The sequence below is a fragment of the Tinamus guttatus genome, unplaced genomic scaffold, assembly GCF_059628265.1.
Source record: "Tinamus guttatus ecotype Peru unplaced genomic scaffold, ASM5962826v1 Tinamus_guttatus_pri_ptg000048l, whole genome shotgun sequence".
Classification (NCBI taxonomy): Eukaryota; Metazoa; Chordata; class Aves; order Tinamiformes; family Tinamidae; genus Tinamus; species Tinamus guttatus.
This window is the reverse complement of record NW_028288582.1, coordinates 5525979-5553974: the sequence shown is the minus strand read 5'-3', so window position 1 is coordinate 5553974 and position 27996 is coordinate 5525979. Positions and strand designations below refer to the sequence as shown.

General features: G+C 42.7%; 1 protein-coding gene across 3 annotated transcripts in view; it reads right to left on the bottom strand.

Moving 5' to 3' along the window:
- Positions 1-79: 79 nt before the first annotated feature.
- AKT1 (AKT serine/threonine kinase 1) overlaps positions 80-27996 on the bottom strand; it is a 67818-nt gene continuing 39901 nt past the window's right edge. For all 3 annotated transcript variants that reach the window (XM_088539597.1, XM_088539598.1, XM_010227226.2), the window contains 11 exons: positions 24981-25092; positions 21903-22050; positions 20788-20919; positions 20554-20619; positions 18792-18860; positions 17986-18111; positions 16649-16777; positions 12553-12767; positions 6846-6933; positions 2347-2449; positions 80-1700 (listed from right to left, as the gene is read on the bottom strand). In XM_088539597.1, the coding sequence (XP_088395723.1) occupies positions 1621-1700; positions 2347-2449; positions 6846-6933; positions 12553-12767; positions 16649-16777; positions 17986-18111; positions 18792-18860; positions 20554-20619; positions 20788-20919; positions 21903-22050; positions 24981-25092 (1268 nt within the window). In that variant the 3' untranslated portion in view covers positions 80-1620. The remainder of the gene's footprint in view (positions 1701-2346; positions 2450-6845; positions 6934-12552; positions 12768-16648; positions 16778-17985; positions 18112-18791; positions 18861-20553; positions 20620-20787; positions 20920-21902; positions 22051-24980; positions 25093-27996) is intronic.

Below are 27996 nucleotides of genomic sequence, written 5' to 3'. Positions count from 1 at the left end.
CGGGGGCACATGCTCCAGCCACAGTTGTTGCATCTCTACAAATCCAGAAGGCTCCTACCACAAGAAATAAGAACCTAACTTGTTAAAGCAAATTTTATTTAGTATGTTGAGGGAAACTTTCATATCATAAGTAAAAATACTAGAGTTCAATGTTGTTAAAAAAAAAAAAAAAAAGTCAAGGTGATGGGCTCTCTGTGCAAACAGCAGTTTCTGATGGAAAGGGGAAGTGAGGGTTTTCATAATATACTCCCTTTCAAATAAAAAAATTAAATGCTAGTTAACTGCAGTACATGTCATCATTTTTATACAGTCAAAGAGAATGAAAAAGAAAAAAGCAATTCAAGAGAACGCAACCTACACTGGAATAAGTTCATTTGCAGCAGAGACAGAGTAAGACTGCTTTCATGAAAATTACAAAGAAACATGATACAACAAAAAATAGGGTGTAGGGAATTTTTCACTAAGATTAAAAATGAAAACAAAAAAGTTCACTTTTTGAACACCATTATTATTCAAACACATATGAAGTTTCAACCTAGCTTTTTTCCTACACATGGGAAACACTGTTAAAGTGAATCTTCAAGAGTGAGAAGGCACCATGAACTGTCAGCTGATACCTTTAACGCACACTCAAGAAAGAAGAAATGATCTGGCATGATGCAAAAAATTCCTTAAGTGTTTATATATATTCATATATCTTTTCATAAAAAAAAAAGCGGCAACAAGTCATTACTTCAGTGCCAAAATGTCCTTTTGTCTGGCTGACTCGCTCATTAAGACACTTCTTACTTAGCCCTGTATGGTATTTTTATACACTGGTGAAAGTGGGTGATTTTGCACGGTTGCATTTCAGATTAGGTTGGTAAGTTGATGTTTGCTGTATTCTGAGAAGCCAATCCTATTAAGTATTCCCAAACTCTACGCAAATGGAGTAATTAAATGCACTGCCTTGAGTGGAATACTCATCTGTACAATGTAGCAATGGACTAGATTCCACTGAATTCACTTTGATATGTAATGTCTTGCAGCAGATGTTATAACAAAAATAACTTTTGCTTTTTGATTTACCTCACTGAGGCAAATTAATGCTGTTCCTATAGTTGGTTTTCTGGAGTAGGATGATACTTCACTGCTGTCCAAAATGAGTTTGAACCTTAAACCTCCAGAGTTTTGTTCACTTTGTTGCTTATATTATTGCACTAGCTACTAAAGTCTTATATCTTCCTATATAAATCTAATTGTTCAGAGTGCAGATTCTATATTTAATGAACTGTATGAAATAAATAAAATAAGGGAATTTTCTGGTCAGAGTTGCTGATATGTTGAATACCTTAATTATTTCTAAGGTAAACAGTTTTGGTGTATGTTCTTAAAAACCTATGGTCATTCAGCATAAAAGCCTTGACTTAATACTTTAAGAATGGATTTGTTTCCTTCTCAAAAATGCATCCAAGAATTGTTTTAAATACAGAATCTGTGAGGCTTCCTACAAATTCTTCTAAATTGTAATACAAACACAGTTTGTAATTCAGATAATATAGAAAGTTCTCTAGTGTCCATTGAAGTAAGGTCCCCAAAATGCAGTCTGTTTTGTTTCTGAATGGGAAAACATTGCAAACATTAAGCGGTTCCACTGGCTGAATAGGAGAACTGAGGAAAATGAGGTCTTCTCTCGTTATCTACACAATCCATACTGTCATCTGAGAACAGAAAACATTACACAACACTTAGTACTTTTGCATTTTAAGTAAGCAAATGATAAGATAATGCACTGCCTGCAATAAATTCAGTCGCTTTTTCTTCCACAGGCTGACAAGGCTCCCCTGCCCCTCCTCTCTCACACACGGACACCTACACGTGTTCAATCCCACCCTGCCAAAGGGGCTCTGCAGAAGATCAGTCGCTCCTTAAAGGTCCATTTAACACCACGAGGAGCTGCACTGCTTCCACGTGCGACCACTGCTCTGCATTTGTGGTCACCACCGTTTCAGAGCACCAAACAACCTCAGTCACCATGAAAATCTGCTCTGACTGAATGCGGATCACACTCAGTTGCCTGCCTCTATATATGCACAATGTGTGCACATGTGCAAAACTAAGAATTATTGTTCATATGCAGATTTTGAGGACACCACACAAAATCACAACACCTTCCAAAATAGTTTGAAGAGAAAGTTTTCACATATCTTTCCAACTACTTTACAATTTTTGTTCAAACGCATGTATGGGAATAACACACAAATTTTAACTTATGTTTCGTTCCCAAGTTCTAAAGAGACTGGGCAGCATTACAGTGAATTTTTGGTTGACTACAGAAAAGAGGGGGAAACATTTGGGAAGCTTTACCTTGGTCAGGAGGAGTGATTGTAATCATCTGTGCTGTAAATTCTTCATCGAAGTATCTTGTGTCTGTTTCAGATGTAACTTGTGGCTTAAACGGAGGTACAAGCTATAAAAGGTAGAAAAATACTGTCCATTTACAGGTTCTTTTGGTACACTTTGAAACAGCTAAGAACTGAAGATATTAGAAGGCAGTATGGCTATTCCTGCATTGCTAAAACAAATGGTAGTATAAAACTGAGCAGTATCCAGTATATTTAGGTGTGTATGTCCCACAAAAGCACATGGCAAGAAGTTTTTCCTTTAGAAACTATTTGCACAAGGAAAATCTTGGGCTCCTGATGTTTCTAATTGTTTGTAATAAATTAAGTGCTTATAAATGGTAAAACAGTATATGCTATTGCACCACTTAATTACATGCCAGCTGCAGTCAGCATCTTGCAGGTTTGGAGAGGATGAAAAGGCAAAAGGAATATGCTCAGTGACACCAAATCAGTCAGACCTGGGCACCACCCTGAAGGTTTCAATTTCACAAAGCCCTAAAACTACAGAGCCGCTGCGTCTATAAACCTCAATGTGCAACCATGATCACTGGTGAGCTACATGGGATAACGGTGGGCCAAGGCAGCAGCCTCCAGCGTTACTCGCTAGGTCCTCGCAGAGCAGCTTGAGGTCAGCGGTGAGACTGGAAACGCGACGTGTTTACGAGCAGCAGGCGGGAGCAGCCGACCCGCCCTCCCGTCGCCGCTAACCCCCACGCCGCGCGCTGGCTGCCGGCCACAGGGCGCTGGGAACCGCCGCAGCGCACGGAGGGGAGCCCTGCGCCGCCCCGGAGCCGCCGGGAAGCCGAGCGGCCGCCCGCGGATGCACGGGAGGTTCCGGAGCGCAGCGAGGCCGGGATGAGGCCCTCCCGGGGGACACGGAGCAGCTCTCCAGGCCGGCCTCGGTTCACCCCCACGGGGGTCAAGCGTGGCCGCCTCAACAGCACAGGCCGCGCTAGGCAACGACTCCGGAGCGTGACGGAGGAAGCGCGCGGCTTCCAACCCGAAACGGCGGGAAACGTCGGTCCAGGCCAGCGGCAAACAGCTCCAAGGGGAATCCAGCAGCAGCACGGAGCCTCGTGCTCCCTGCTCGCACTGAGCCCACCACCACGCCGAGGGAAGCTGCTGCCTGGCAAACAGCAGCGAGCCTCAAAAGTGCCAAACATCCTTCTCCTACCGTCCTTCTTCCCCTCTCCGAGTAGATTTACGGAATCATTTGCTTGACAAGTCAATCAGTTAATAAGAAAAGCAGGAGCTTCATTCAAGTGCCCTGTCTGCAGGGTCTTCTTTCTGATCTGTTTCGAGAACATGTAACAGTGTTATCCTGCCTTATGAACAGGCAGGGTGCTCAGGGATGTCTTAAAGGAGCCTGACAAATGTTCCTAGCGAAAAAAAATAACGGATCATTGTAATATAAAATTTAACTTACTATAAATATAATTTTTTGTAATATAAAAATTCATAATAAAACTTTTTGTAATAAAATGCTAAGAAAATAAGCTTTTTGTAATAAAAACTCTGTAATATAAAAATTAAAAGCTTATCCCAAAGCCATAAGCCGCCTGGCCTTGCACTCTCGCTAAAGCTGTCACAGAGGACCCGTTTCCCATGATGTTACCTCACTCTCAATCGAGCCATTCCAGAGCGCGGTGCATAAATCCTTGTTGAGGATGCGTGCTCACTGCTCCCTGTTTTTCAGAACTCTGCTCTCACTCTCCTTGCAGCAGTTTTCTGCTGTTCCTTGGACGTGCCTTGCCATGGTTTTTGACAACCTGCACACGGACGAGCCCACGCCATCCCGCCCTGCCCGCGGTGCTTTCGGTGCTCGCGCGGCTCCCGGCTGCTCCTCCGGCGCGGGTGCCGCAGCGGGTGCCGGATCCGGGCACAGCAGCGCAGGCCCGAGCGCCGCCGCCGCCGCCATCTTCTCTCATACCTCTTAAGAGCAGTTTGAGATAGTGAGGCTCATGCCGCAGACAAAGTTTTTTTCCTATCTGTCAAATTCAGCACGTTAAATTGGGGAACTGAAGGGAAGCGGCAGAAAGCTGTAACACCAGCCCTGCCCAGCAAATATGTTCCTTCAGTGGGAAACTCTCACTGCAACAGCCCTGCAGCTCAGCTGCAGGGAGAGGTGCCACCTGTATGTTCATTTAAGAGGGGAGGGAGGAAAAAGAGATTAAAAATCTCACTGAGCACATTTTGCTTCTGGGTGAGCAAAACAGTGCAAATTAAACGTATCCGGAGACACACAGCACCAACTTTCCACGATTTTCTAATCAGGATTTTAAATTCTTGGGTCAACCCCAGTTATTCCAAACTTCCTACAGCTCAAAGCAAAGCTGTTTCCCAAAAGCTGAGCTGCGCTGCCATGGTCTCGCCTACCCTCCGCCTGTACGCACAGGCGGATCCGCCTGCGGACAGCGGGTACCGGAGCTCAGCACCTACACCCCGCACGGACACGGCCCGGCCTTCCGCTGAGCTCCCGCTCGTGATCCCGGGTAAACGCCGCGGGATCCTCCCTGCGCCACCCCCAACGTGCAACGGCATCGCTCGCTCCCAGGCTTTGCAAGTCTCTTCATTTGCACAGCTTATTCCCGAAATGGCTCATGGTTTAGATCCCATTCCACATGCACCTCTAACTGGACAGGGTAAAACCAGCACCCAGCCCACTTGGATACACTAAAGACAGAAGTTTTCCCAACCAGCACACAGTTTTCTTCCAGATACTTCTCATCGGGAGTTTTCTGGTAGTTTCCACGATCTGAGTCAGCACAGCACATAGCCTTGAGGAAGAATCTCACAGTGCTCCTAAAGAACATTTTATGAAGGCTTTTTTTGATCCTATGGATAAATCAGCTGCCCCAGCTTGTTTGATTTCTCCTCCATCCAGCGAACGAGAACTACCATCCTACTCGTTAACAAATGATTGCACTGAGGATATCTAAGCTCCATTATCAACTTTTAACCTAAAATTTCAGAAAAATAGCAAAATTTTATGTATTTAGTTTATCAAATCAGTCAAAAGACTCAAGTTTAGAACAACAACCCAGATATACTCTTCACATTATGCAGTTCCCTCCTGCCCTCCATGGCTGCATCCAGCTTTCAAGGAATACTCTGAAAGGCCGGAGGGGGTCTAAGCTCCAAGTACTGTTCAAAGTCACAAAACACAATTTATTTTTATTTTTAGGTTCCCTTTAGCCACACAGAACTGTAAAGAAGAAAGAGAAGATGGAAATAGAGCACTTTCTGTAACTATAAGCAAGCACTGGACAATTCTCCCAATATGCTATCGAAACCAGCGGTATTATCCTCTATATTTTAGAATGTGAGAATCGCTAATAGACCACAGCTTTATCAGAAGTTTCACCTGAATTTGATATTTTATCAGAATAATCCAAAGAATTAAGCTCTGAATAAATTAAAGGCTGTATTTATTTTGAAAAGCCTTTTTTATTTCAAAAGCAGCACGCTATTGGGACACAGGAGTTTCTTAGCTGTTCCTACCAACTGAGGGAGCACTAAACCTCATTTAGAAATTAAGCTCTATCTGATGTGATAGGAAGCTGCAGAGGGAAGGCTGAGGCAGCACAAGACCACGGGGCTTCAGGAGATGGAAGCCTTGAACCCCCAGAGCCAAGCTCTGGGCAGCTGCATTTCACACGAGTGTTACAGAGAACGTGGCTGGCAAGAAGCAAAAAGGACAAAAAACAGCAGGTCACCCTCAAAGGGGTGAGCGGAAGGTCTTGGATGAGTAAGTTGTTTTGTGACGAACAGAATAGCAAGACAACAAGGACTGATGACACATTCAAACTGAATGGGTCAGTCACTTTGATTTCAGTGGCTCATGTTGGAAAGCCTATAAACTCAATAAGTCTTAAAGAAAACTGCTGAAAAAAAACCCCAAATACTTCACATCCTTCCTCTGCCACAAAAAAAAATTAGACTTGAATTGATTTAACAGCCTACATTCTCTGTGCTTGCCTAATTCAATCTAATTTTATTATTCAAACCAAGACTATAGAAGGGAAACAACTACTTTTCCATGACTGCTTCCAGGCACTTTCACATACTCAGGAACTACTGATAACTCACTTCTGGACTCCATAAATTGCAGGGGATAATTCAACTGACAGTGAGAAATGGAAACAAGAAATCGCAGGAAAAGCCATTTTATATGCTTATATACTGTCTAAATTTGGAAGCAATTTAGGTCACATCCTATTTGCTCAGTCACAGAAACAAGTATTTCATTGAGAGATACTTTTCCCATTGATGAAATAAAAAGCTTTGGTTCAGAAGTAATCTAGCTATGACGCTTAAGAAACGAAGCAATTTAGCTCTGTTAAAGAAACAATTGCAAGCCTCTTTCATGGAGGCCTTCCGAGTACCTTACAAGGGCAGCAAAGTTGAAATATTCGGTATAGCTACAAACAATTTACTGGAGGAGAACAGTTCTACGAGTACCTTTTTCTCGTATACGTCTTGCCAAACAATGCCAGCAAAGAACTTGTGTTGCATGATCTCCTTCGCATCGTCAGGACCACCACCTAACCTGTTTGGGACAAAATAAATAATTGTTTGAGTACATCTATTTTTCTCATACAGTTTTCACAAAATAGTAGCGAAGGAATTCTGAGTTCACATGATACATTTCAGAGTCCTAGCATTTGCTTTTTGCATGAGTTTATTGCTAAAGGGCTGCAGGAACCACAGGTCTTGATGTCTATTTAACAGTTCCACTGTAAGATTTGAAAACATACCAAGAAATCCTTAGTGATATAGAACTAAGGTTTCTCTTAAAAACAAAGCAGCACAACACTTCAAAAGATCTGGCCTTCAGAAATGATGCTGACTAGGAACCGGAGCAGATCCTGCAAGTAAAAGGTCCTACGTCTTCTACATGAAGAAGTGACCATTCCTTTCAGTTTTCTGGAGTGATATCAGCAGGAAAATCGGAATTAATTTTGAAGAGTAAACAAAACAAGGATTTTTGAGACAAACTGATTTATGTAATCCGATTTAAATTTCCATTAAAGAAAACAGCTGACAGTTGCAGTGATAATATCACACCGTATGCAAAACTTTCCTCATCCTTGGCTTCAAGGAAGTACAAAGGGTGTTTTATTGACTTAAGGTACATCAAGATAAAGCGCTTTTATTCCAAAATAAAACCGTCCACTCGGCTTAGAGATGCAATCTGTTTAGCTGCAGCCTTGAGTTAGCAAATGCCTGAGTTTTGCAGTGGAGGCTGGAGCATTCCCTAGAAGGCTGCACCACATCTGCACGCACAGACGTGCGCTGGGAGATCAAATGCAAACTGAGCAACCAGCAGGACACTCACCTGCTGCTAACAAGCTGAAGAGGCTTTCAGGATCTTAAATGCTAAAGATACTATCACGGTCATCCATGCTGACACGTAATAGTTGAGCGTTCAGTGATTCTTAGTGTGTTTTCCTCCAATTCCCTGGTGAACTGGGAAGCTAACCCTGTTTTAAATATCCAGAACTGTCTCTCTGAAAGACTAAAGGTTTATATAAAATTTTATAAACTAGACTGCTAAGTACAAAAAGGGCCAAGGACTGTTCTCTGAACCTGAAGCCAGGCAGCCTGATGCAGTTCTGAAATGTTTCCATGACACACGGTAGCCTGTGGTCCCAACACCTGGTTATTTGGGGGTAAAGAGAAGGGGTCCAATTCAGAATACCAGGAATAACGTGAAGGCTCTGCTACAGCCCACTAGAATGATATTCTCACAGCCTGAGCCTAAGAGTACGACTGAATGCCCTGGGACACGGTAGGTGGTACACACGTGCGCTTGGAGGGAGGGTCACACACGGTGAGTGTTGCCCATCCGCCTGTTGGGAGGGAGCCGGCGCGCGCCGCGCTCCCGATCACGGCCGAGCGCTCTCTTTGGAGAGCGCAGGCCAGCACAGGACACAGCTGGAACAGGAAAACTCAGCAGAGGGGACTGGCAGTTCTGAGTTCACACAGGCTTCCTGGGCCTGTTTCATTTAGTAGCAGAGTAACCTAAGGGTTTCCTCACCTTTGTTCAGAAGCACCAGGGAGCTGACCCCAAGCCACCACGTCACACTTCCCTCCCCACACCAAGCCTGGGGTCACCCTTCAGCCTCGCAGGCCGAAACAAGCTGGCCGAGGGCTCCACCAGGTGCCGCGTGTGCCCAGGCCCCATGATGGGGACGAGCTCCGGGGTGGCCGGGACAGAGACGCTGCTTCCCCGCTGCCCCACGGGCACTGCCGAGTCTGCATCAGGCTCCTCGTTGCTTCCCCAGAAAAGATAAAGATTTGGGGGAAGAGGAGGGGAGTTTTACCTTCTTTCTCAAATTCATGCAAGTAAATGCGGTATGAAAAAAAAAATCAGATGGTCTAAAAGTTCATTCTGGCCTTGAGGTAGGACTCACTTTCCAGAAGTGTTACAGAGCCCTGCTCTGTCCTGGCAACAGCCTTGCACTTCCCAAGCACTGCAGGACACAAGGAGAATTCCTGCTGCTCCCTGCTTGTGACACTGCTAAAACTCCCTGCTTCATGGGCACCTTCCACTCACATGTCCAAAAATCAGCATGTGCATCTCCCATTGCAAGGTCTTAATAAGATCCTCTCTGACACGGCCCCAGATTTGTCCCTACAGCAATTTAAACATATCCCTGGGCTCAAGAAAGCCACTGCTGCTTGTGTTCACCAGGGCAGAGGACCCAGATGCACAAAATTCACCTTATACAATTAAGAAGGAAACTAGTAATTTATTTTACTATGGCTTTAAGCATCACAGGCCTCTGGTAGCAACACGCAGGCATTTAGGAATTGCATCGACATTGCCTTCCTGTGACCAATATGAGGGCCCCGTGGAAAACGCAGCTCTGGTGGGGTTTGGTCACACCACAATTTGTTAAGCACCAATTTGGAAAGAAACAGCTGTAGTCTACCCAAACCCACACACAAAGAGCCTTTGGGGCTTTCCTGTTCAGGGATTAAGACTTCTGGAAAGTTTAATGTAACCCCAAAGCTCAATGCTGAATGTGACTCCCCTGCTTCATCCCTACCAGGATACAAGTGAAAAAGCAGCACTGGGAAGCACCTCATCAGAAGGAGAGATGAGAAAGAACCTCTCATTCTTCCTAAATGACAAGATCCAAAAGTAGCATGAAGGAAAAGAGTGAAGGAGGTTGCAGTAAACACCCTTCGAAAGGGTCTGAACACTGGGGGGCCACCTTGACCAAGGGACAGGAGTCCTAAGGCCCAGCATTAAGTAGGACAGGAGAATTCAGAGAAGACATCTCAGAAATTCCCTTAGTTAAAAAGGGCTAAGATTTGGGACTTGCTAGACACCCTTTGCTGATTAGATCCTCCCCCCGACCCATATAAATTCACCTAGTTTATACAGACAGTTCTGACTCCTGTTCCCATCTCCACAGTCAGAGAAGGAATAACAAAAGTTATTTACAAAATTTGTTTTACATATATAAATATGCTAAAATCTCACTTGGTACATGGCACAAAGCAGCAAAGGAGAATTTCAGGCCACACCAAAATGAAATGTTTATTGAATAGCTTTTTCCTTCTTAGGAAAATGAAGGTTTGCATTCCAAAATTAATAAATTTATATCAATCCCAAAAGAAACTTCAAAATTCCTTTACTCTTACAACAGGGATTTTATATGACCAAATTTAGAAAAAAGCCATGATTAAAAGCAGAATGCAATTTATTGTTCTCCATATTTTCTCCATATGCCTATGAGCTTGAAACTGCACTGCTGTTATTGAAAACAGAATACCAAGACTGCTCCAATACTTCCAAAACAGGTACAAAGGGCTTCTTTTCTTAAGATTTCATTCACTGATCCAGGTCAAGACTCACTAGTTCCCAGGGATCTAACTTAAAGCTTCCTCATCACCAAGTTCATTATTTGGTTCCCCCCCTCCTCCTTTTAAGAATTTACTGGAAGGGAGAAAAATCTCCTGGTTTATTTTCCTGGTCCCACTGACACGTCTCCCGTGTCCCACTTACACTTACCAGCAGCCACGAAACGCTGCCAGCTCTGCCCCTTTTGGCTGCAGACAACGTCGTGACGACACCAGCATCCGTGGAGCCGCCGGCTCCGCGAAGGAGGGACGTCCTGCCCGGAGCGGCGGCTCCCCAAGGCCTCGCTAAGGGCTCATGTCACCTGCCCTGCCACACACACACTTACGATTTAACTCCTCACCCAATTCATCTGTCTGTGCATTTGGCTGTTCTTCTTAATACAGCTTCATGAGCTGCCTCAGAGGCAATATTACCAGCACTCCGGCCCCAGCACACAGACCACATGGAGAGAGGTGCTGAGTTAATGGAAAAAAACATGAAGCTGCAAGGCCGGGATCTGCGAATCCGACCCCCAGCATCTCTGCCTCAGCGTTTCCAGCAGTGCCTGAAACGCTGCAAGTGCAGAGAATTTGCAGAATGGCAGCCTCAGTTAAAGTGCTGGACAAACAGCGTTTGGTGAGAAACCAATTCCACCAATTTGAGAACCATCCACAAGCCAAGAGGCTCCGGACACACCAGTGTAACCAGCAAGCTGCAGGCGTGGGCGCCCGCTTGTCTATCAGCAGCATGGAAATCATCTGTCCAACGGATCAGAGCATCGCTGGTTCCAAGCCTGCTGAAGATGCATGTGAAGAAGGGGCTATTTGTATAGAATGAGCATATTGTGGAGTAATTATTGGCATTGGAGAAACCTTGTAATTAGAAACAAGTGGGCGTTCTTTGTTTGTAAACAAATTGCATTTTGGTTCATCAGAGATGCTCCTTTAAGGACGAATTACAGCAGATGCTGCTTGTGTTTGCAGTGATTGAAAGGCCCCACCTGAATAAGCTGGAGAAGGGTCAGGATTCCATTTAACCCCGCGGGTTCCCGACAGCAATCCCGTTGGCACGGGCTGCAGCCACGTCTGCAAGCACAGAGCCCGTGGGGCTGCTAATCAATTGCACAACCTTTTCCTGGAGGTCCCATTGCAAATCCTGTGTGCTTCAAGAGGGAGCTAAAGCTGTGCCCACACAGTGCCAGCCTGGCCATTTTCACATCTATGAATGTCCCTCCTGTTCCCACTAAGCTGAGCTGTCTGATAGCACAAACTATGGATTAGCATCACAAGACCCTTCAGTAGTATTTCCTATTAAAAATAGGGATGGAAATAATCCATAGCAATGACAAAAATACCTTGCTTTAACATTGAGAGAAGTGACAACATTTTCATAGTATGTGGGCACATATACACTAAAATTCCAAAAACCTCCAAACCAGAGCAGCCTACCTACCCCTCACATGAAACATCAACTCATCAGGGGGTATTTAAAGAGAAAGGGTTCAGGGTGGGAGATCAGGATAGACTCATGATTTTTACTTAGAAACTTCCTGAGTTGACAAGATGGCAGATTCTTAAACTATTGTTTATTTTAGTGAGATGATTACCATTCTTTTTCGATCTTGTTCTATTTCTTCTAGCCATTAGGATTTTTTTTTTAAATGAAGGATTGCTTTTTAAATAAGGAAGCACAGCAAAAGAGAAAGTAGGAAAAGTAAGAAAAGCAGATTAAGCATGGTATACATTCCATCACAAACATGGTACAAACACCACCACCTACTGTCCAAAACAAGATGCTAAACCAATGGCACAGATTTCACAGAGAATTCAGAAAACAGAAACCAGCAGGTAGAAGGTCAAAGCAGTCACTAGAGAGCAGTTTGCAATCCACAGCCATCACCTCTGTACTTGTGACCTAAAACAAATAGACCTTGTTTCATCCAAGGCTCTAGTTTTAACAGGAGCTACTGTGTACTAAAACTCAGCCACCTGACTATCATATTCACTTGGTGCTGGTATCTGCAGTGTAAGTTCGTGCCAAAAGTTGAAACAAAAATAAGTCTCTACTACATTTCTCAGTTATTCTTGATAGGTAATAATTTTTAAGTGTTTAGAAATAAAATCAGGATTTTTCCTGAAATCTCTTCCTCAGCTTTAAACAAAAAGAATAGACTGGAGTGTGTGTGTTCAATAGCCCTCCTTTTTTTTTTCTGTAGACTTTAGCAGATTTATTTTTGTTTGGCGTTTTTTCAAGTTCTGTATTTCTGAAGAAACAAAAGTTTAAAAAGGAAAAATTTAAGAACCACTGTCTCACCTTTGCTTAGGATCTTTCTTCAGCAAACCTGACAAAAGAGATTTTGCTTCGGGTGACAAAGTGCGTGGAAATCTAATCTCCTCCATGAGGATGAGTTCGAAGAGCTTTTCGTGGTCCTGGTTGTAGAAGGGGAGCCGACCACACATCATTTCATACATCACAACTCCTAGACCCCACCAGTCCACGGCACGACCGTAGTCGTTATCTTCCAGCACCTGCAGGAATGTAAGGAAAACATTTCTGAACCAGGAACAAGCACAGGATTCAGGAGGCCAAACTTGAACCGTTAAATTCACATTCTTGCATTTCATAGCCAAATTTATCAGCACAAGTATTTGCAGAAGATCCCTTTGAAAACAACTGGCACTCATGTTCACTGATCACTGCAGGAGAGAAAAGGGGTAAGAGGAGAAGGAGCGTGTATGTCACGGCCTCCATGATAAGCACAAACTTCTGAAGTCTAAAGGCTAAGAACTGCTCTCACATTACAGAGCCAGCTGCTATAGTCTCACCTATTCCCCATTCCAAACGGGATCCCAATGATAACAACAGGCAGCCGTTCTGGGGAGAGGAAACGGTTCTATCAGCCCGTGACTTGGGATGTGACAAATGGTACATCGGTCACCTCCGTATGAACCTGGACTCACCCAGTGGGTCACGCTGCACATCATGAAAGATCATCTGCAAATATCAAAATAAATCACTAACTCAAATTAAAACCAAGAGCCCCAGCACTGGCCCTACCGTTTGACCGAGTGCAAGGCTATAGAACGGCAGCCAAATTGTCTTGGAAAAAACCTCCCTTCCTCCGCAAGTGCTCAGCACTGGTACACTGGCTCGAACACAACTTCATTTGCAGCCCTGTAACCAGGCACAGGAATTGCCAGCGGGACGAACACCTCGCAGCTGGCACAGTGGAATAAGAGCAGTTCCCTTCACTTTTCCCCCATTTGGGGCATTTTTGCCCAACAAGCCCAGTTACTGCAGGGACTCAGGTCCCAGCAGCGCTCAGCTCTCCCTGCCTGCCCAGCAGCAGCACCAAAATGCTGCATTTCTGGTTGTCAGAAGGTTGCAGAAGTCAGGAGTGGTTTGTGGCCTGTGGGCGCCTACGTGGAGCTGATGTTACAAGGGCTTCTCTAGACTTGATGTCTCCTATGCAGTTGTCCGTAGCTGACACGGTCTCATATTCCAGATTCTGTCCTCAGGTTTTAGTTGTCATCTTTACTCTTTTTACAGGTCTGTAGGCAACTGCTTAGTGCCGAGAGGATTTAAAAGCACCGCTGTGCTACCAGCGTTCTTGCTTGTTGTGTGGTATCCGCACAAGCTCACTTTACACTGATATGGTTCAGAATATCCAGAAAAAGACTCAAAGAGCCAACTAAACTCCATGCAAATTTTGTCTTTAACAGAGCAGGATCTGAACCCCTTAAAGATCATTTATAAAGGTCTTACACACACACGAAAAGAAGTATCAAGACACTCTGCAATAACTGCTTGCATTCTGCCTCCCTTTATTCTCTAATTATTCTCCTTAATTACCTAAACGAGGGAAAGGGCCTGCAGTAAAAATCAAAAGGCTGCCAGGTATTAGATTACCCCACATAGGTCTATTTACAGCATCCCCTGCCGTATGATTCACACCAAACGACAGCTGGCTCTACAGCTGCCCCATATATGTATAAGACGGACACAGCTGCGGGGCTGCCAGGATTCCCGGAGCCAACCTCATCCTCTCCGAGGAATCGCGGCCCGGCAGCTCCAGGACAGATTGTGTGACCGCGCAGGCAGCCGGCTCCCGAGTCACCCCCTCTCGGAAGGCGCTTCCTGCCCCCGCTGCCCTGTGCCTGCATCTCCTAAACAAAACAGACACCGTGGCTTCTATTCCTCCCCCTTTTTTTTTCCTTTTAATGCTGCAAGAAAATATAGGAGGAAAGAACTGGAAGAAAAATGGCCCAGAGGTTATTTGTGCACATAACAAGCGCTACAAGTACTTCCAAGAGCAGCTAGTAGACTTCGAACAGTAATTTCATTAGGATAACAACACTGTGCTACAAATCAGGTTAGTAACCAGAACTCTGTATCCTTCAACTCTGTGACACTGCTGAACAGAGTATAGAACGCTGTAATTTGAAAGCAAACTATGCTTTATTATAAATAGCATGTGCTCATATTGGTGATTGCACAAAATGGAGCAACAGAGTTAAAACAAAATAGACCATTAAAAAAAAAAAAAAAAAAAAAGATTGCAACAAGCATGGAAGCTGGGAAGCAGCAAAGCAACAAGGGCATTTCGCGCACATTAATGGATGACCAATTCCCACCAAGCAGCTCCGGACTGCTGCGAGGTGGAATTTGAAGGCGAAGGGATGACAGCTGTAAACATCACACTCACTGATATATCTGACCCATCAGAGTTGACACGGCTCTGTCACTGTCATCCATGCACGAGATGCCAATATGAGCCTAAAAACAACTAGGCAGCAACTGCGCAAACACGCTGCTGCGCTGGACTCAAGTGACAGAGAGAAGAACGAGCCCTCTCCTTTAAGGACCTATGACCTTAAGCACACAGAATGCTACAAATTTCCTGATATTTTGCATGCTATCGACCAGATGACAAAAAGTCTTCAGAGTGTAACACTCCAGCCCTGCAGCTGGGACTTGCAAGTAAGCGAGAGCTGGGAGTAATCCAAAGGATTTGTCCTACAGGGTTTTGGATGAGCCTCCTCATTACAAATATTTAAAAGAAAAACAACAGCAAATAAGAAGACTGAAAGAACAACCAAATATATTTGCACAGGGAATCCCCACATTCCAGTCAAGGAGAAAAAAAAAAAAAAAGTTTTTTAATAGTCTCGCAAAGCCTTCATGAGAAACTGAAGTTTGGCTACTGATTTTATTTATTTTATACAAGAGTAGCAACCAAGTAAAAGGCACATTTGTGAATAAAACACACATTTTCATACTGCTAATTACTCCTTGCACCAGTGATTCTCAAATTATGGTGCATGGACCCCAATTTAGATTCCCTGATGATTTCTGGTGATGCATGCAGAGCTGGCAGCAACCACAAGACTGGCTCCACCTCTTGCTGCAAGCTGCTTTGACAGGTGCCCACGTTCTTCATCATTATGAAGAGACTGGAGGCCCCTGAAAGCAGCTGCAAGCTAAAGAACAAAACACAAAAACCCCAAACAAACAAAAAACAAAGCACACAACTGCCTCCACCACCATGCAGGTGAAGAACTCAAAGCACCGAGCAGCAGGACAGCAGCTCTCAGCAGAGATGCATCATCTCCACCTGGGCTTTCTACACTTTGCACTTCCACATATTTTAACTGAGGGCACGTTTGCTGCGCACAGTTCTCCTGCCTGGGACTTCTGGGTGTGCTTATAATATATATATATAATATATATTCTGCCTGCAGCCCCAGACTTGCTCCTGCCTGTGCTCCGAGCCGGACGGCAGCCCCGTGCCTACGGGCAGCAAAGCGCCCCGTGCAAGGCACTAAACCCTTCTGCAGGGCACAGGGCATCAGCTCCCAGGGCCGCTGCCTCCGGCCGGCGCAGAGCGTGGGCTGTACAAACTAGTGTCTGCCTGCACAGCGCCCTGCACACAGGCACATCCTCCATCGCACAACTGCGCCTTTGATCTGCCCTCAACCACCTCGCTGCAGCGACAGCGCCTGCGTTGCACAAGCGGCCGCAGGAACAGCGCCGGGGGAAAGCTGCACACGCACACTCGCATTTCTACACCTTGCAAAAAGGGCTCAGTGCAACGGGAAAGGGGCAACTTGGGAATTTAGGTTCCCTACTTCGGAATATTTGCGTTGAAACAGAGTTGTTCAACATTAACACCGAGGAACATCATAGGTTTATAAAATCATGAAATGATCAGCACTTTTAATGTGCGCAACAACAACTGCTGGGAGAGAAGGAAAAAAAAGTCTGACCTTTCTGACCTCCTGAAATGCATCCATTTTATATTGCCTTCAAGAAATTTTACTCTTTGAACAAGTCTTGTTGATAGCTTTCGATTAGACCAATATGTGGCATTTGAGAGCATCATTTAGTACAGTGGCCAGCACAAGCATACCTCTGGTGCAAGATACTCTGGAGTGCCACAGAAAGTCTTCATCGTTGCTCCATCCTTTATGCCTTCTTTACATAGTCCAAAGTCTGTTATTTTTATGTGTCCATCTTTATCCAGCATGAGATTTTCCAACTGAAATGAAATCCAAATGCAAGACACTATTAGATACAACATACAGTGTTTCTGAGCAAGTCAACTGAAGATTTGAATTTCTGAAGCTCAGTTTACAACTTTGTTCTCAATGGATTAAGAAATAGCTGCCAAAGAATAACGTGAATATATATTTATATATTTACATTATATATACAAATTAATTTCATATATTTATATCACTTTCCCTAGTTCTTTATGGGACATCTTTTTGGAACTACTACATATACCGCAAGAATACAGAAAGTATTGTATTTATACTTATAAAACATTATCACCAACAGAACACCAGATTCTTTTAAAAATATCTCAAGTATCTCCTCCAAGAATTCCATTTCTACTTCTTACTCTAAATGATTTTAAAGCATATTGTGTACTAGGATCATCTGTACAATTAAGACATTTACCAAAGAGACCTTGTACCTGACAATCACTTTATATCAAGCACTTGATACTCATTCTAGTCTGCACCTCTAATTTCTGAAAATGCAATTCAGGCTTTCAATGCAGAGTTTTGACTATTTCTGAAATAAAGTGCCCTTTCAAAAGAACTAAGACCATGAGGGAGACAAAAGTCACAGCAGGAATCAGGAATCCTCCTCTCTGAAGTAGTCTGAAAATATTACATTCCATACTTCACTTCAGTTGTTCCAAAATAAACTACCAGTACCAGCTCATCCCTTCCTTAACAGAAAAGAAATTCTGCAGTTGCGTTTTCCTGAAGAATTTCTTGGAGGTTTTTGGCCAGAGTTTTCAAGCTTATTCAGTTTTCCAATTGTAGGCAACTACTACAGGGATGGTGCTGCACAAGATATTGCAGGGAAGCACAACATCCGCACAGTATAAATATATATTTATCTGACATGACACAGGACAAAGAGTCCAGGATTACACTTCACCACTTGGAAATGCCACCAAGGTCTCCCTTGGAACACAAGCAATCAAGTTAAGATGCAACTCACCTACCTCTCCAAAGGTAGGCAGGACACTGGCAGTGTCCTGATAAATACATAGTGGTTTGATTATAAAAGCATTTAGACTTTCTGTAAAGTTTAGTCCAACAGCTGCAATAATGGCTGTGTAAAAATTCAGTCAAAAGGTTTTCTTACAGTTAGTCACAAAAGCAAATGATCATTAAGAAACAAGAAGCCCAGACTCCCTAATCTTACGAAATTAAGTTTTCTGTGTACCTTCAAATCTCTGTAAACGACGTTCTTCTCTGAATGCAGATAATCCAGTGCTGAAACAATCTCAGCTCCATAAAACCGAGCCCGGTCTTCAGAAAAGACACGTTCTCTTGACAGATGGAAAAACAACTACAAGAACAATAATTTGGTATGTTTATGTCATCATGGTTCTGAGTTAGGTACAACACTTTGTGGGCCATCCTGCTGTAAATCTGATATTACTTAAGGGAAAATCTCCTTCCTACCCTAACCCAAATGTTTTTTAATAAATTAAAAGATCAAACAATTATACCTCATACTCACAGATGCTGCATTGTGTGCTCCACGATTTTGTGTACAAAATGATAAAAATACAACTTAATTGATCTATAATTATATATTAAAACTATAGTTTAATGACTTGACACATTGATATTTAATTTTTCCTTAGGTGTCTAACAGTGCTTTCCTATGTTTCTAATTCTCTCTCCAAAATGACATGTGCTCACAATATTAATTAAAAAGTTCTTAAGATATCTCAAGAACGACTAGAAAGCAACCTTTTTTTTTAAGCTACTAAATGTCAGACTGCAGTATGCTGCTGTCTTACGCAAGATATGAACTTAGGCACAAAATCTGTATTCTCTAAAACTGGAATTAGGAAAATTGAGTCTTAATGCTTACTAGGCATTCACACTGCAAACAGCTCTAACTGCGACAGTTCAGATCAACTAGAAGCACAAACACGGAGCCTGCCTAAATAATGCCAAGCAGAAGGAGCAGTAGTTCAGGAAAATCCTAGGTAGTGAACATTATGAGATTTCCCTTACCTCTCCTCCGTTAGCATACTCCATAACAAAACACAAGCGATCATGTGTCTGAAAGGAATACTTTAAAGCCTGAAACAGATTGAACCAAAACTTAGCACAAAGAACACACTGACAGTTATAAAAACTTATTGAATAACTTTTTTTTTTTTTTAGGAAGATGGACAAAGATGGCACTTTGCTTTTAAGGGGACATTTTTTTGTCCCTCACACTTACACAACACTTAATTGTTTCAGCTGAGTACTGATGCACTGCCAACTTACTTTATCAAACATATTGTAAAAAAACATTAAAACATGCCCTCACAGAAGCTAGCACTGCTCCCTACCATCCTGTGGAATAAAATTCTTGCCCATTTACAAGGATATAAAATCCTTTGAGTCTCTGCCCGGGCCAGAGACTCCCACCGCTCCGCCTCAGAGGCGGGAGGACGCTACCAAACCCAAAAGCACCAGGTTTACCCCAGTGACTGCAAGGCTGCTTGTCCCAAAGTGGCACACTGACAGCCTGCCAGAGGATTGAGCAACGCTGCCAATATCAATTTGCTGGCAATTCACAAAAACAGAGCAGACAGAGGGTGTGATGGACTGTCACAAGGTGCCTTTGCACAATCATGTCATGTGCATTCCTGTAGCAAGAGTAACATCAGTTTGTTTGCCACAGTCTTAAATTTCTTGATCCTAACCCATTCTCATAGCTGGATTCTCAGGACAGGACGGGTCTTGTTTTGGATATTTGGGTTTATGAAAAGATTCAAAAAAAAAAAAAACCACCACACACAAAGGATATCACCACCGTCATTACTAGGGGAGTAATTTTTAAACCGGTTTTATTTTTTCAGAGAAAGGGAGGACTGGGTTTTAGACATGTCAGCAACCACCTACCGACTGTACACAATAAAGCCAATATTTACTTCCATATGTCACGTTTAAAAGGTCTAAATTCCAATTAAACCTTTGTGTACCTGGACAAAGGCAACCACTAGGGTCCTACACAGGTCTTTGAAGAGCAAGTTAGAGGGCTTAAGCAATTGAAAACAATTTAGAGCCGAATTATAAGATATACTAGAAAAAAAAATATTTGGGTGGAACTCGAGTATCTGAATCAAATCCGGAGACTGTGGCTGTTGGAGGCTCAGACTAAGGGTATGGTTTGATTTTGCAGCTAAGCCAAACTTAGCAGCAGGTAAAGCATGGTCCTGCTCATCCTCATGCCATCACATCTGCTCTCATCACTGTCCTTATCCTTGGGCTGGCATTACCAGCACTGTGGCTCCATAGAGGGCCATTTTGGTAACTTAATAAAACAAAACAAGCTTGACAAAGAGAGGGTTAGAAGGTTTTTCACACTCTGCCTTCCTGAACTGGTTTGTCATAAGGTCAGGGTCACCCTTGGTTCTGCCACAAACAGATGACCAAGCATTTGGAGGTCATGGAAAGCAGACCCTTCCCTCAAAGATAGCAAGCTGTTAAAATGGGTGAGCTGTAAAGGCGAAGCACGCTCCAAGACCCTATGGAAAAATCTAATTTCAAGAGGTATTGAGGACCCACTTTGCAAAAATCCAGAGACTCAAAAAAAAAAAAGCATTTTAATTTGCACTTGCCAAAAATGGAAGGCTACAAAAATAAACAGCCACTCTGAAAACAGATCTGAAATGTATTACATAAATAACACAAAGCAGGAAAATCTTAGCTGTCATGATGTCAAGTTATGCTAAGAAGAAGTATCAAAAAAAAAGAAAGAAAGAAAAACAGAAATACTTACTGTTAAGAATGGGTGCCGTGAGTTCTGCAAAACACGGTTTTCTGTGAGCGTGTGAGCTACTTCATCCTGCAACACAAGCAGCAGGAAATCAGCACTGAGATCCCCCAGGTGAGGGGTCTCTTTTCAAACAGTAATTATTTTCAGGGTATTCAGATTTTCAGGGTATCCTTGCTAGGACTTGCCATAAGGCAGTATAAAGGGTTAACTGCATTCCCAATTTCTGCATCTACTCACCTTTGCAACAATAACTTCTTTCTTCAAAATTTTCATAGCATAATATCGTCCCGTTGCTTTTTCTTTAACTAAAATGACCTTTCCAAAAGTGCCTTTTCCCAGTAGCTTCAGGTATTCAAATTCATTCATGGTCTGTTAAGGATAGAGATGAACAAGAACCAAATTAGATCGACTAACAATAAATACGTTGTCAGACAAACTCCTTGTTCATGTGAGAATATGATGCATGTTATTTAATGATTTTCTTTTGTGCTATTCAGAAACAGAAATTATTCTTTCTTAGAAATGAATATAGAACACTTCCCAAAGACAACCAAACCCGTTAGAGAAAACCATAAACTGCCCATTAACAGACAACTCCTTTACATGGCTCAGTGAATTGTGTGCAAGTACCACTCAACACAGTATTATTAATCTGCAGACATTCTGACCACCTTCTCAGTGCACAGACTCCCGAAGAGGCAGATGTTGCTCTGATTCTACAGAATTAAAACACATCTTTTTTCCTGATATTCCCCACCTCTCTAGACTTCAGCTTCCTTGTGCTCCACTGAAGAGCACCATGGGCAAACCAAACTGCCTCACGGATTATCCATCCCTTTGCTTGTTTCTCCATTAGGAAAAATAATGGGAGAAAAATGAGAATTTACTGAAGGTTGAGGAAAGTCTCTCTTACAGCGCCAATGGCCATTGCCAGTTTGGTTACAGAAGCTTTATACAGACAAAGGCTACTGTAGACTCCAGGAGGAATAAAATGAGGTTAACACAGGTGAGAGTAAATGGAAAGACATTGGAAAACAGAAACCCAAATAGAGGGTCCTGATAGAACGGAGAGAAGGGAAGGAAGGTTGAAGAGAGATACCTAAAAGGGCTCCACGTATCACAGAAGTAATCATTGCCAGACCTGAGGCCTTGGAACCTACAGCGTGCAGCTGAGCTCAAACCCTGGAGGATCTAGTCAGGCTTTGCATATTCCTGCCTGGCCAATGGCTACACCCACAACTTGCAACTACAACCAACTGTATCATTGTTATGGGAAGAGACGTCTCTTGAGGGATCTTCTTGCCTGCATTCAAGAAGAACTAACAATTCCTTTTCCTGCTATGTTCACTTACCACTTTGTGTTTTGGTTTTGTCATAGAAACTTCCATTTCCTCAGCACCTGAATTATCACTGGGAGAGCCAGATCTAAAATCCATCATCTCTTCTTCCTGCTTCTTGAGGCTGTCTGCCACAGTTTGGATGGCTTTTGTCCATTCTTCCCTGGGAAAATTTAAGCAGTGACATTTGTTACTTGTGACTTCAGATTATCACCTGTCACGGCGAGAGTCACCAAGGAATACTGAACAACCAATGTTCTCAGATGCACCAACCTGATGCATGCTGAATTTCATGCATTTTCAAGCACTGTAAAAAGTATTTTTGAGATCACTTTTAAGATATATCTTTATTAATTATACCCAAAACAAGAGACAACTGAAGAACTGAACAAGAGACTTTGGTTTTGCTGCCAAAACCAAAAAGCAAATGGATATCCCACGCAGCACAGAGCAATTATACACAGTTTCTCCCATTCTGTATGGGACAAAACACAAATACCCTAATGCTGGGGCCATGTGCCACCTTATCACGCACATCTTGGATTTTAATGGCAAAAGGTGTTCTATGATACTGTATTAATGCCCAGGATCCTTAGGTTACTCCACTGTTGTAGAGAGGATGACTGAAATACTGTCATTCTTGTGTAAAGTTTAGCAAGATATCAGCAAAAAACGGGCAATATCTTCATTACTCCCACTACTTTTCAGTGTTTTTTTTATTTTTAGGCATGGGTCTTGCTCACAAGAAAGTTTCTACAGCTGTTTCAGCAACTGGTGTTCTAACACTGACCCACACCTACGGAAAACCATTCCCACTCCAGTGGAAGTGTCCTTTAGGGAATTTCACACCTTTGGAAACTATCTATATGTTCATGGCATTCACTTCATTTCACTGCAAACCTATCAAACAAAACTGCCAGCCAACTCACAAGGGTTTACAGGGTTTTGGCAAGAGTTTTAAGGCATGCAGGGGCAGAATGGAGCTTCTACAGACTATGCGAGTTTAATGTTTTACTGCCTTTGGTATCTGCAGGGAACAAGATGCAGTGTTTTCCGCTTGCAATGCAACATTTTCAATTTGGACACTGGCTCATCTCTGCTCCCAAGGACATCGCAGGTAAATTGCTCTGTGATTACATCAGGAGCAGAAGTAGTGAATGCTGAACGAGCCCAAGCAAAACTCAAGTACTGCAGAAGCCGTGCCAGCACAGTCACTGTCACATTTCTCGACGGTTCTATGCAACATTCCATTGAATTATTGGATTAAAAAAATAATAAAAAAATAAAAAGTGACCATCTGAATTTCAGTTGGGAATGGCTGGAAGAAGTGAAGCATTCCACAGAGGAAACAAAGGCCAGATGAGAAGTACCTGACACCAATATATTAAAAATTACATCAATTGCAGAGAGCCTTCCATGGCCAAATATTTTTTTGAATGTTTTTTGAAAAACAAACTATTTAGTTCTATACTACAGATGCAGTAGGTATCTAGGGAAAATTCCCTCCAGCTTATCTCCAAAAACGGGAGAAAGTCAGCAACACAGAATTACCAGTCTTGGGTTAGAACCTATTTATTTTCTTCAGCTAACCTTCACCTGCAGGATTTGCCTGGAATGGGCTGGTCACCATACACTACCGTGCTCTGTCTGCTGCAGCATGGGAATACAGATCACACAAACCCAGCAGTGCTTCTGAACATCCTCCACGAGCTCCCAGCAGAAACCTTCTGTTCAACATAGTGAACACATCCCTTTTTGTTCTAGTCATTTTTAGTGTTCAGATTTTTTTTCTTCTGCATTTATATTTCTCGATTTCTCTCAGAAAACAAATTTTGGCTTTAAAGACACCGAGAAAACCAAAGCATGTATCTACTCTCTCATCTATTTTCAGATTTGTTACTGACTTCACTGAGACGGTGGCTTGCCAGAAGTCCACCTGTTTGATTTCTTGGGGACCTGTATTTTACCCTCAGAGTTTATGTCCCAAGTGTTCACAACAGAGGTGACTAACACTCCAAGCCCTGAAGTGTCACACACCTGACTTAACTGGCAAAAAAAGACTGAAATAAAATCTTTCCCCAAGTGGAAATTGTTATTCACTCGCTTCAGGATCACTGACCACAAAGGTACTAAACCAAACAAGATTTTTTCTTTTTTTTTTTTTTTTTTCTTTCCTTTTAACTTGATTTCATCTTCTTCTGAACACTGTAACATAAGCAAAACAATAAAGAGCAACCTTCTTTAAGATACTGCAAGAACATTGGGTTCAATTTGCTGCTCTTGGAAAATAATTTTTAAAAAAGTGTCAGTAGCATATGTATGGAGGACAAGGGTTTTAAATACCCCTTCCCCTAGGGCAATGATACCAGAATAATAGAAATTCAGTTCCTGAAGAGCAAGTAGATATTTAAATAGACCGTAGTTGTAGAATAGCTGTGCTAGAAAACTCTTCCCTCATGAGGAAAGAGACCAATTCTCCAACACGGAGAGCGCAGGAGGCACTGCTCCTAGCTTTGTTTCCTAACAGCTGAAATCGTTATCTGCTGCAGGTGCAGATTGCTATCACCTTTATCATCTAATCTGCATAAAACATTAGCAATCAGCAATGATACAACAAACTTCTTCCTTTAAAAAAGTGTCCTAAAAGACTTTAAAAGGACAGTATTTTGATACAACTCAACTTTGCCTGAATCTTTCTTTCACGTGAGATCATCCTTCCAGAAATGCTCAGGTCAGAAACCCTTCATTTCACATACAGCAAAACTTCCAGTGAGAAATAAATTCTAAGTTTCCAGAAATAACTACCTGCCTGCTGGCACACAGATGCACCTGTCCTTTTTGGAATGCTGTTAGGTTGGGTATCCATTTCCAAACACCACTCGACCCCACTCTCTGAAAAGCCACCCCCTTTACAAAGTGCCTTTTACACTAGAACAGGCACTAAAAGGAAGACATTCCAATTATCTGTCACTTTGCAGCCTAGACCTCCATCACCTGATAAATAAGAGCTTCAGGAAGGGGCTGACTGTGAATGCTGAACACTTGCAGCTGCTTTCCCAACTAGTTTATGTATTAAATATGAATGAAACATACCGCTCTTCTGGAGTCTCCACATGAAACGTTCTTTCAATTACTGTGGTCCACTGGAGGCATCTAATGATAAATGTGTTTGGTTTAGGTCGCTCTGTCTTCATCAGCTGGCACTCTACCCCAATCAAGGAAGAAAGAGTCATGGTACATAAGCAGGTTTAAATAATCATTTGTCTTTATTCTTATCTAGCAAACTGTTGCAATTAATCAGCCATAGAAATCTCCATAAGTAGTTCTTTAGGAGACTTGAGACAATTTACTATGTTGATGAAACCAATAAATAGCTCAGTAAACAGTCATCTAGGCAGCACTCAAATCCAGCCCTGCTCAGGAAGGCTCCCCAGCTCATCGGCCTGGAAAGGCAAGAAGAAACGTGAGGTGACAGAGAAGCCATTCGGACACATGCAGGTCCTCCACCTCAAAGGTCATCCCCAGCCCAGTGCATGGACAAAGTCATCTGATCACGAGGCACTAATATCCACTCAAATCAAAGCCAATGTTCCACCTCCCCTGCTTGGGATTTTACCGACAAAGCCCTGTCCTTGGCTCTGAAAGAGTCAACAGAGAGCATTTTAGGTCACTTTGCAGTGCCCTGACCAAGACCGGCCTCTAGAGAAGAGCATTTCCAGCCCTCAGACACTAGAGGGAACATCCAACTGCAGCGGTGGCCAGGACAGACCCGCTGCGGAGCGCCCTGGACGGCTGCCGCGGAGCGGGCAGCGCTGCCAGCGCGAGCACGGCCGACACGTTCTGCAGAGAGGGATCCTCTCCGCGCAGCAGCCCCAGCGCCTGCAGTCCAAAATATGTCGAAAAGCCTCTAAAAGGCCCCCTCTCCTGGGAATTGAGCATCGCTTTTATTTCGCATATCTGTTAGTTTAAACTTCATAGGATATTATGAGCATTTACTCCTTAAATTTAGCCCTAACTACACAAAAACAAAACTGAAAAAAAAAGTCAGTGAAATTGTAACTGACAGGTCAAAACACCATTTTTTTTTTCAGAGACTCCTATTGGAGGAAAACCAAAATCAGAAGTGGCCGGGGAGAAAAAAAATAAAAAATAAAAAATAAATAGATGTTCTTTTTATTACATTAAAATGTTTTCCTTGCAGTTAATGAAGCCACAAGCTCACTATTATTTAGTCTTAAAGCTCTAAATCAACTTCCAAGCAAATAGATACCATAAATGCCAAGTAAATAGACACTATAAAGACAAGGAGGAATTTCTGCTTACTGCTGGAGCTACAGACATGCTCTACTTTCAGTATCGTAGAAGCTGCAAACAGAATGCAGCCAGAAAAACAGCACACATTACTAAGGCCACACTAGTATTGCTAGGTTAATTTTATTACTGTGGAAATTTTGAGTGCTCAGTTTTAAATTCAGCTTCTCAATTAGCAGCAAGATAAAATATTTACCACAGTGTTTTTGGGTGCTGTACTTTTGGCAATATATTTCATGCCTCATTTGCTGCTGGAATTATCAGCTTTTCAATGAGTAGTTTTGTATTTTTCCTGACAAGAAAATCTAGTTTTTCTTTAATAGCGCGCAGAGGCTATGCTGCATCCTCTTAAAGCACTGCAAAGAGAAAGTTTATTAATGAGTCATGAAGAGGTTTTAGTGTGATAAACAGCACTCCTTTACTCTCCAAAAGGAGAGGACTCTGACAAAAAGACGCAGCCCTGCTCTCAGCGTGCCACAGCCAGTGCTCCAGCAACCTCCATCATCTTTTGCAGAATGGCAATTAATGCTGAACACAGCGACGTGAGCTGGCACAGCCCCGTAAGCCAGGCCCTGGGAAATTTAACTCCAGAGACCCAAGTCCTGCTCCCAGATCTGCCACCTTAGCTTAGCTCCTGCTCTCGACTGCTGTAACTTTCTTTTTGTCTGGGACTGTCTTCTGTGAGCCTGCCCAATGCAGCCAACACACAACTTGATTCTGGCTGAAGCCTCAAAGAAGGAAAATCAAACTAATTTCTAGTTTCATGCAAATCCAGAGCTGCTCCTTTGTGCTTATCACGAAAGGCAACATTATGAAAAAGCAACTTGAGAGGGGTTTGCTTTCTTAAAGCAACCTTTAGATTTACATGTAGTCTCTCAGAATAAGTATTCTGAAATAGCAGTACATGTATTTAAGCTAGGCTTGAACTCTAAACTTTAACTATTTAATTCAGCATAATAAACCACACTAGGTGTTTCCTGTCCTAGAAGGAAACCAATTAAATACTCCCACTTTTCCTCTAAATCAGCATTGTCCATCGATACGCGTTAAGCTTGCTGATCCAGCAATCTTTAAGGCATACAGCAAGATAAATAATAGAGATTTGGCAGTTAATAACCACTATAATTCAAGTATGTCACATAGAAGTGTTTTGTTTAGTGAACAATATGCTGTCTAATTACCCTGCTCAATCATAACAGCACATATCAAGAAATACAGACGGCTTTCTTTGTAACTGGCATTACCAAAGTGCTGTGCCACACAGGTTTCCAAAAGTTTGAGGCTATCACAAAGTTCTCCCTATATATAACTTAATCCCATGGAGTTTCATCAATTAAACTATGAAACATTAGGGTTTTTTCTTTCTTACTCTTATAACAAGCTCTGGTTTTGCAGTTTCAGTTGGCAAGCTAGAGAAGGCACCGGACTCAGCTTTTATGACCATGAACAGCAACATGTACCACTAAAGCAAAGTATAAGCGCAGACTCTGTGTAACATTAGGTCTGATCCATGGTGTGTGTGGAGGTTCACGGGCTGAGGGTCGCTTACCCACTTTGAAGACAATCTTTCCTGTCAAAATGCCAACATAAGTATTTCCCACTTGTAACAAAGTAAGTACTATAAACAGCAGCCTGTTAAAAATGATTTAAATTGCTCTAAAGAACCTCTTGATTCTTTCCTGGCGTTTGGTCTTTTAAAGTAAGTAGGACAGAGAAATTGTTCCTAACAGGAATAGACACCAAGGCATTCAAATGTAAATTGCCATTTTGTATTTGAAAGACACTTAGTATTATCCCA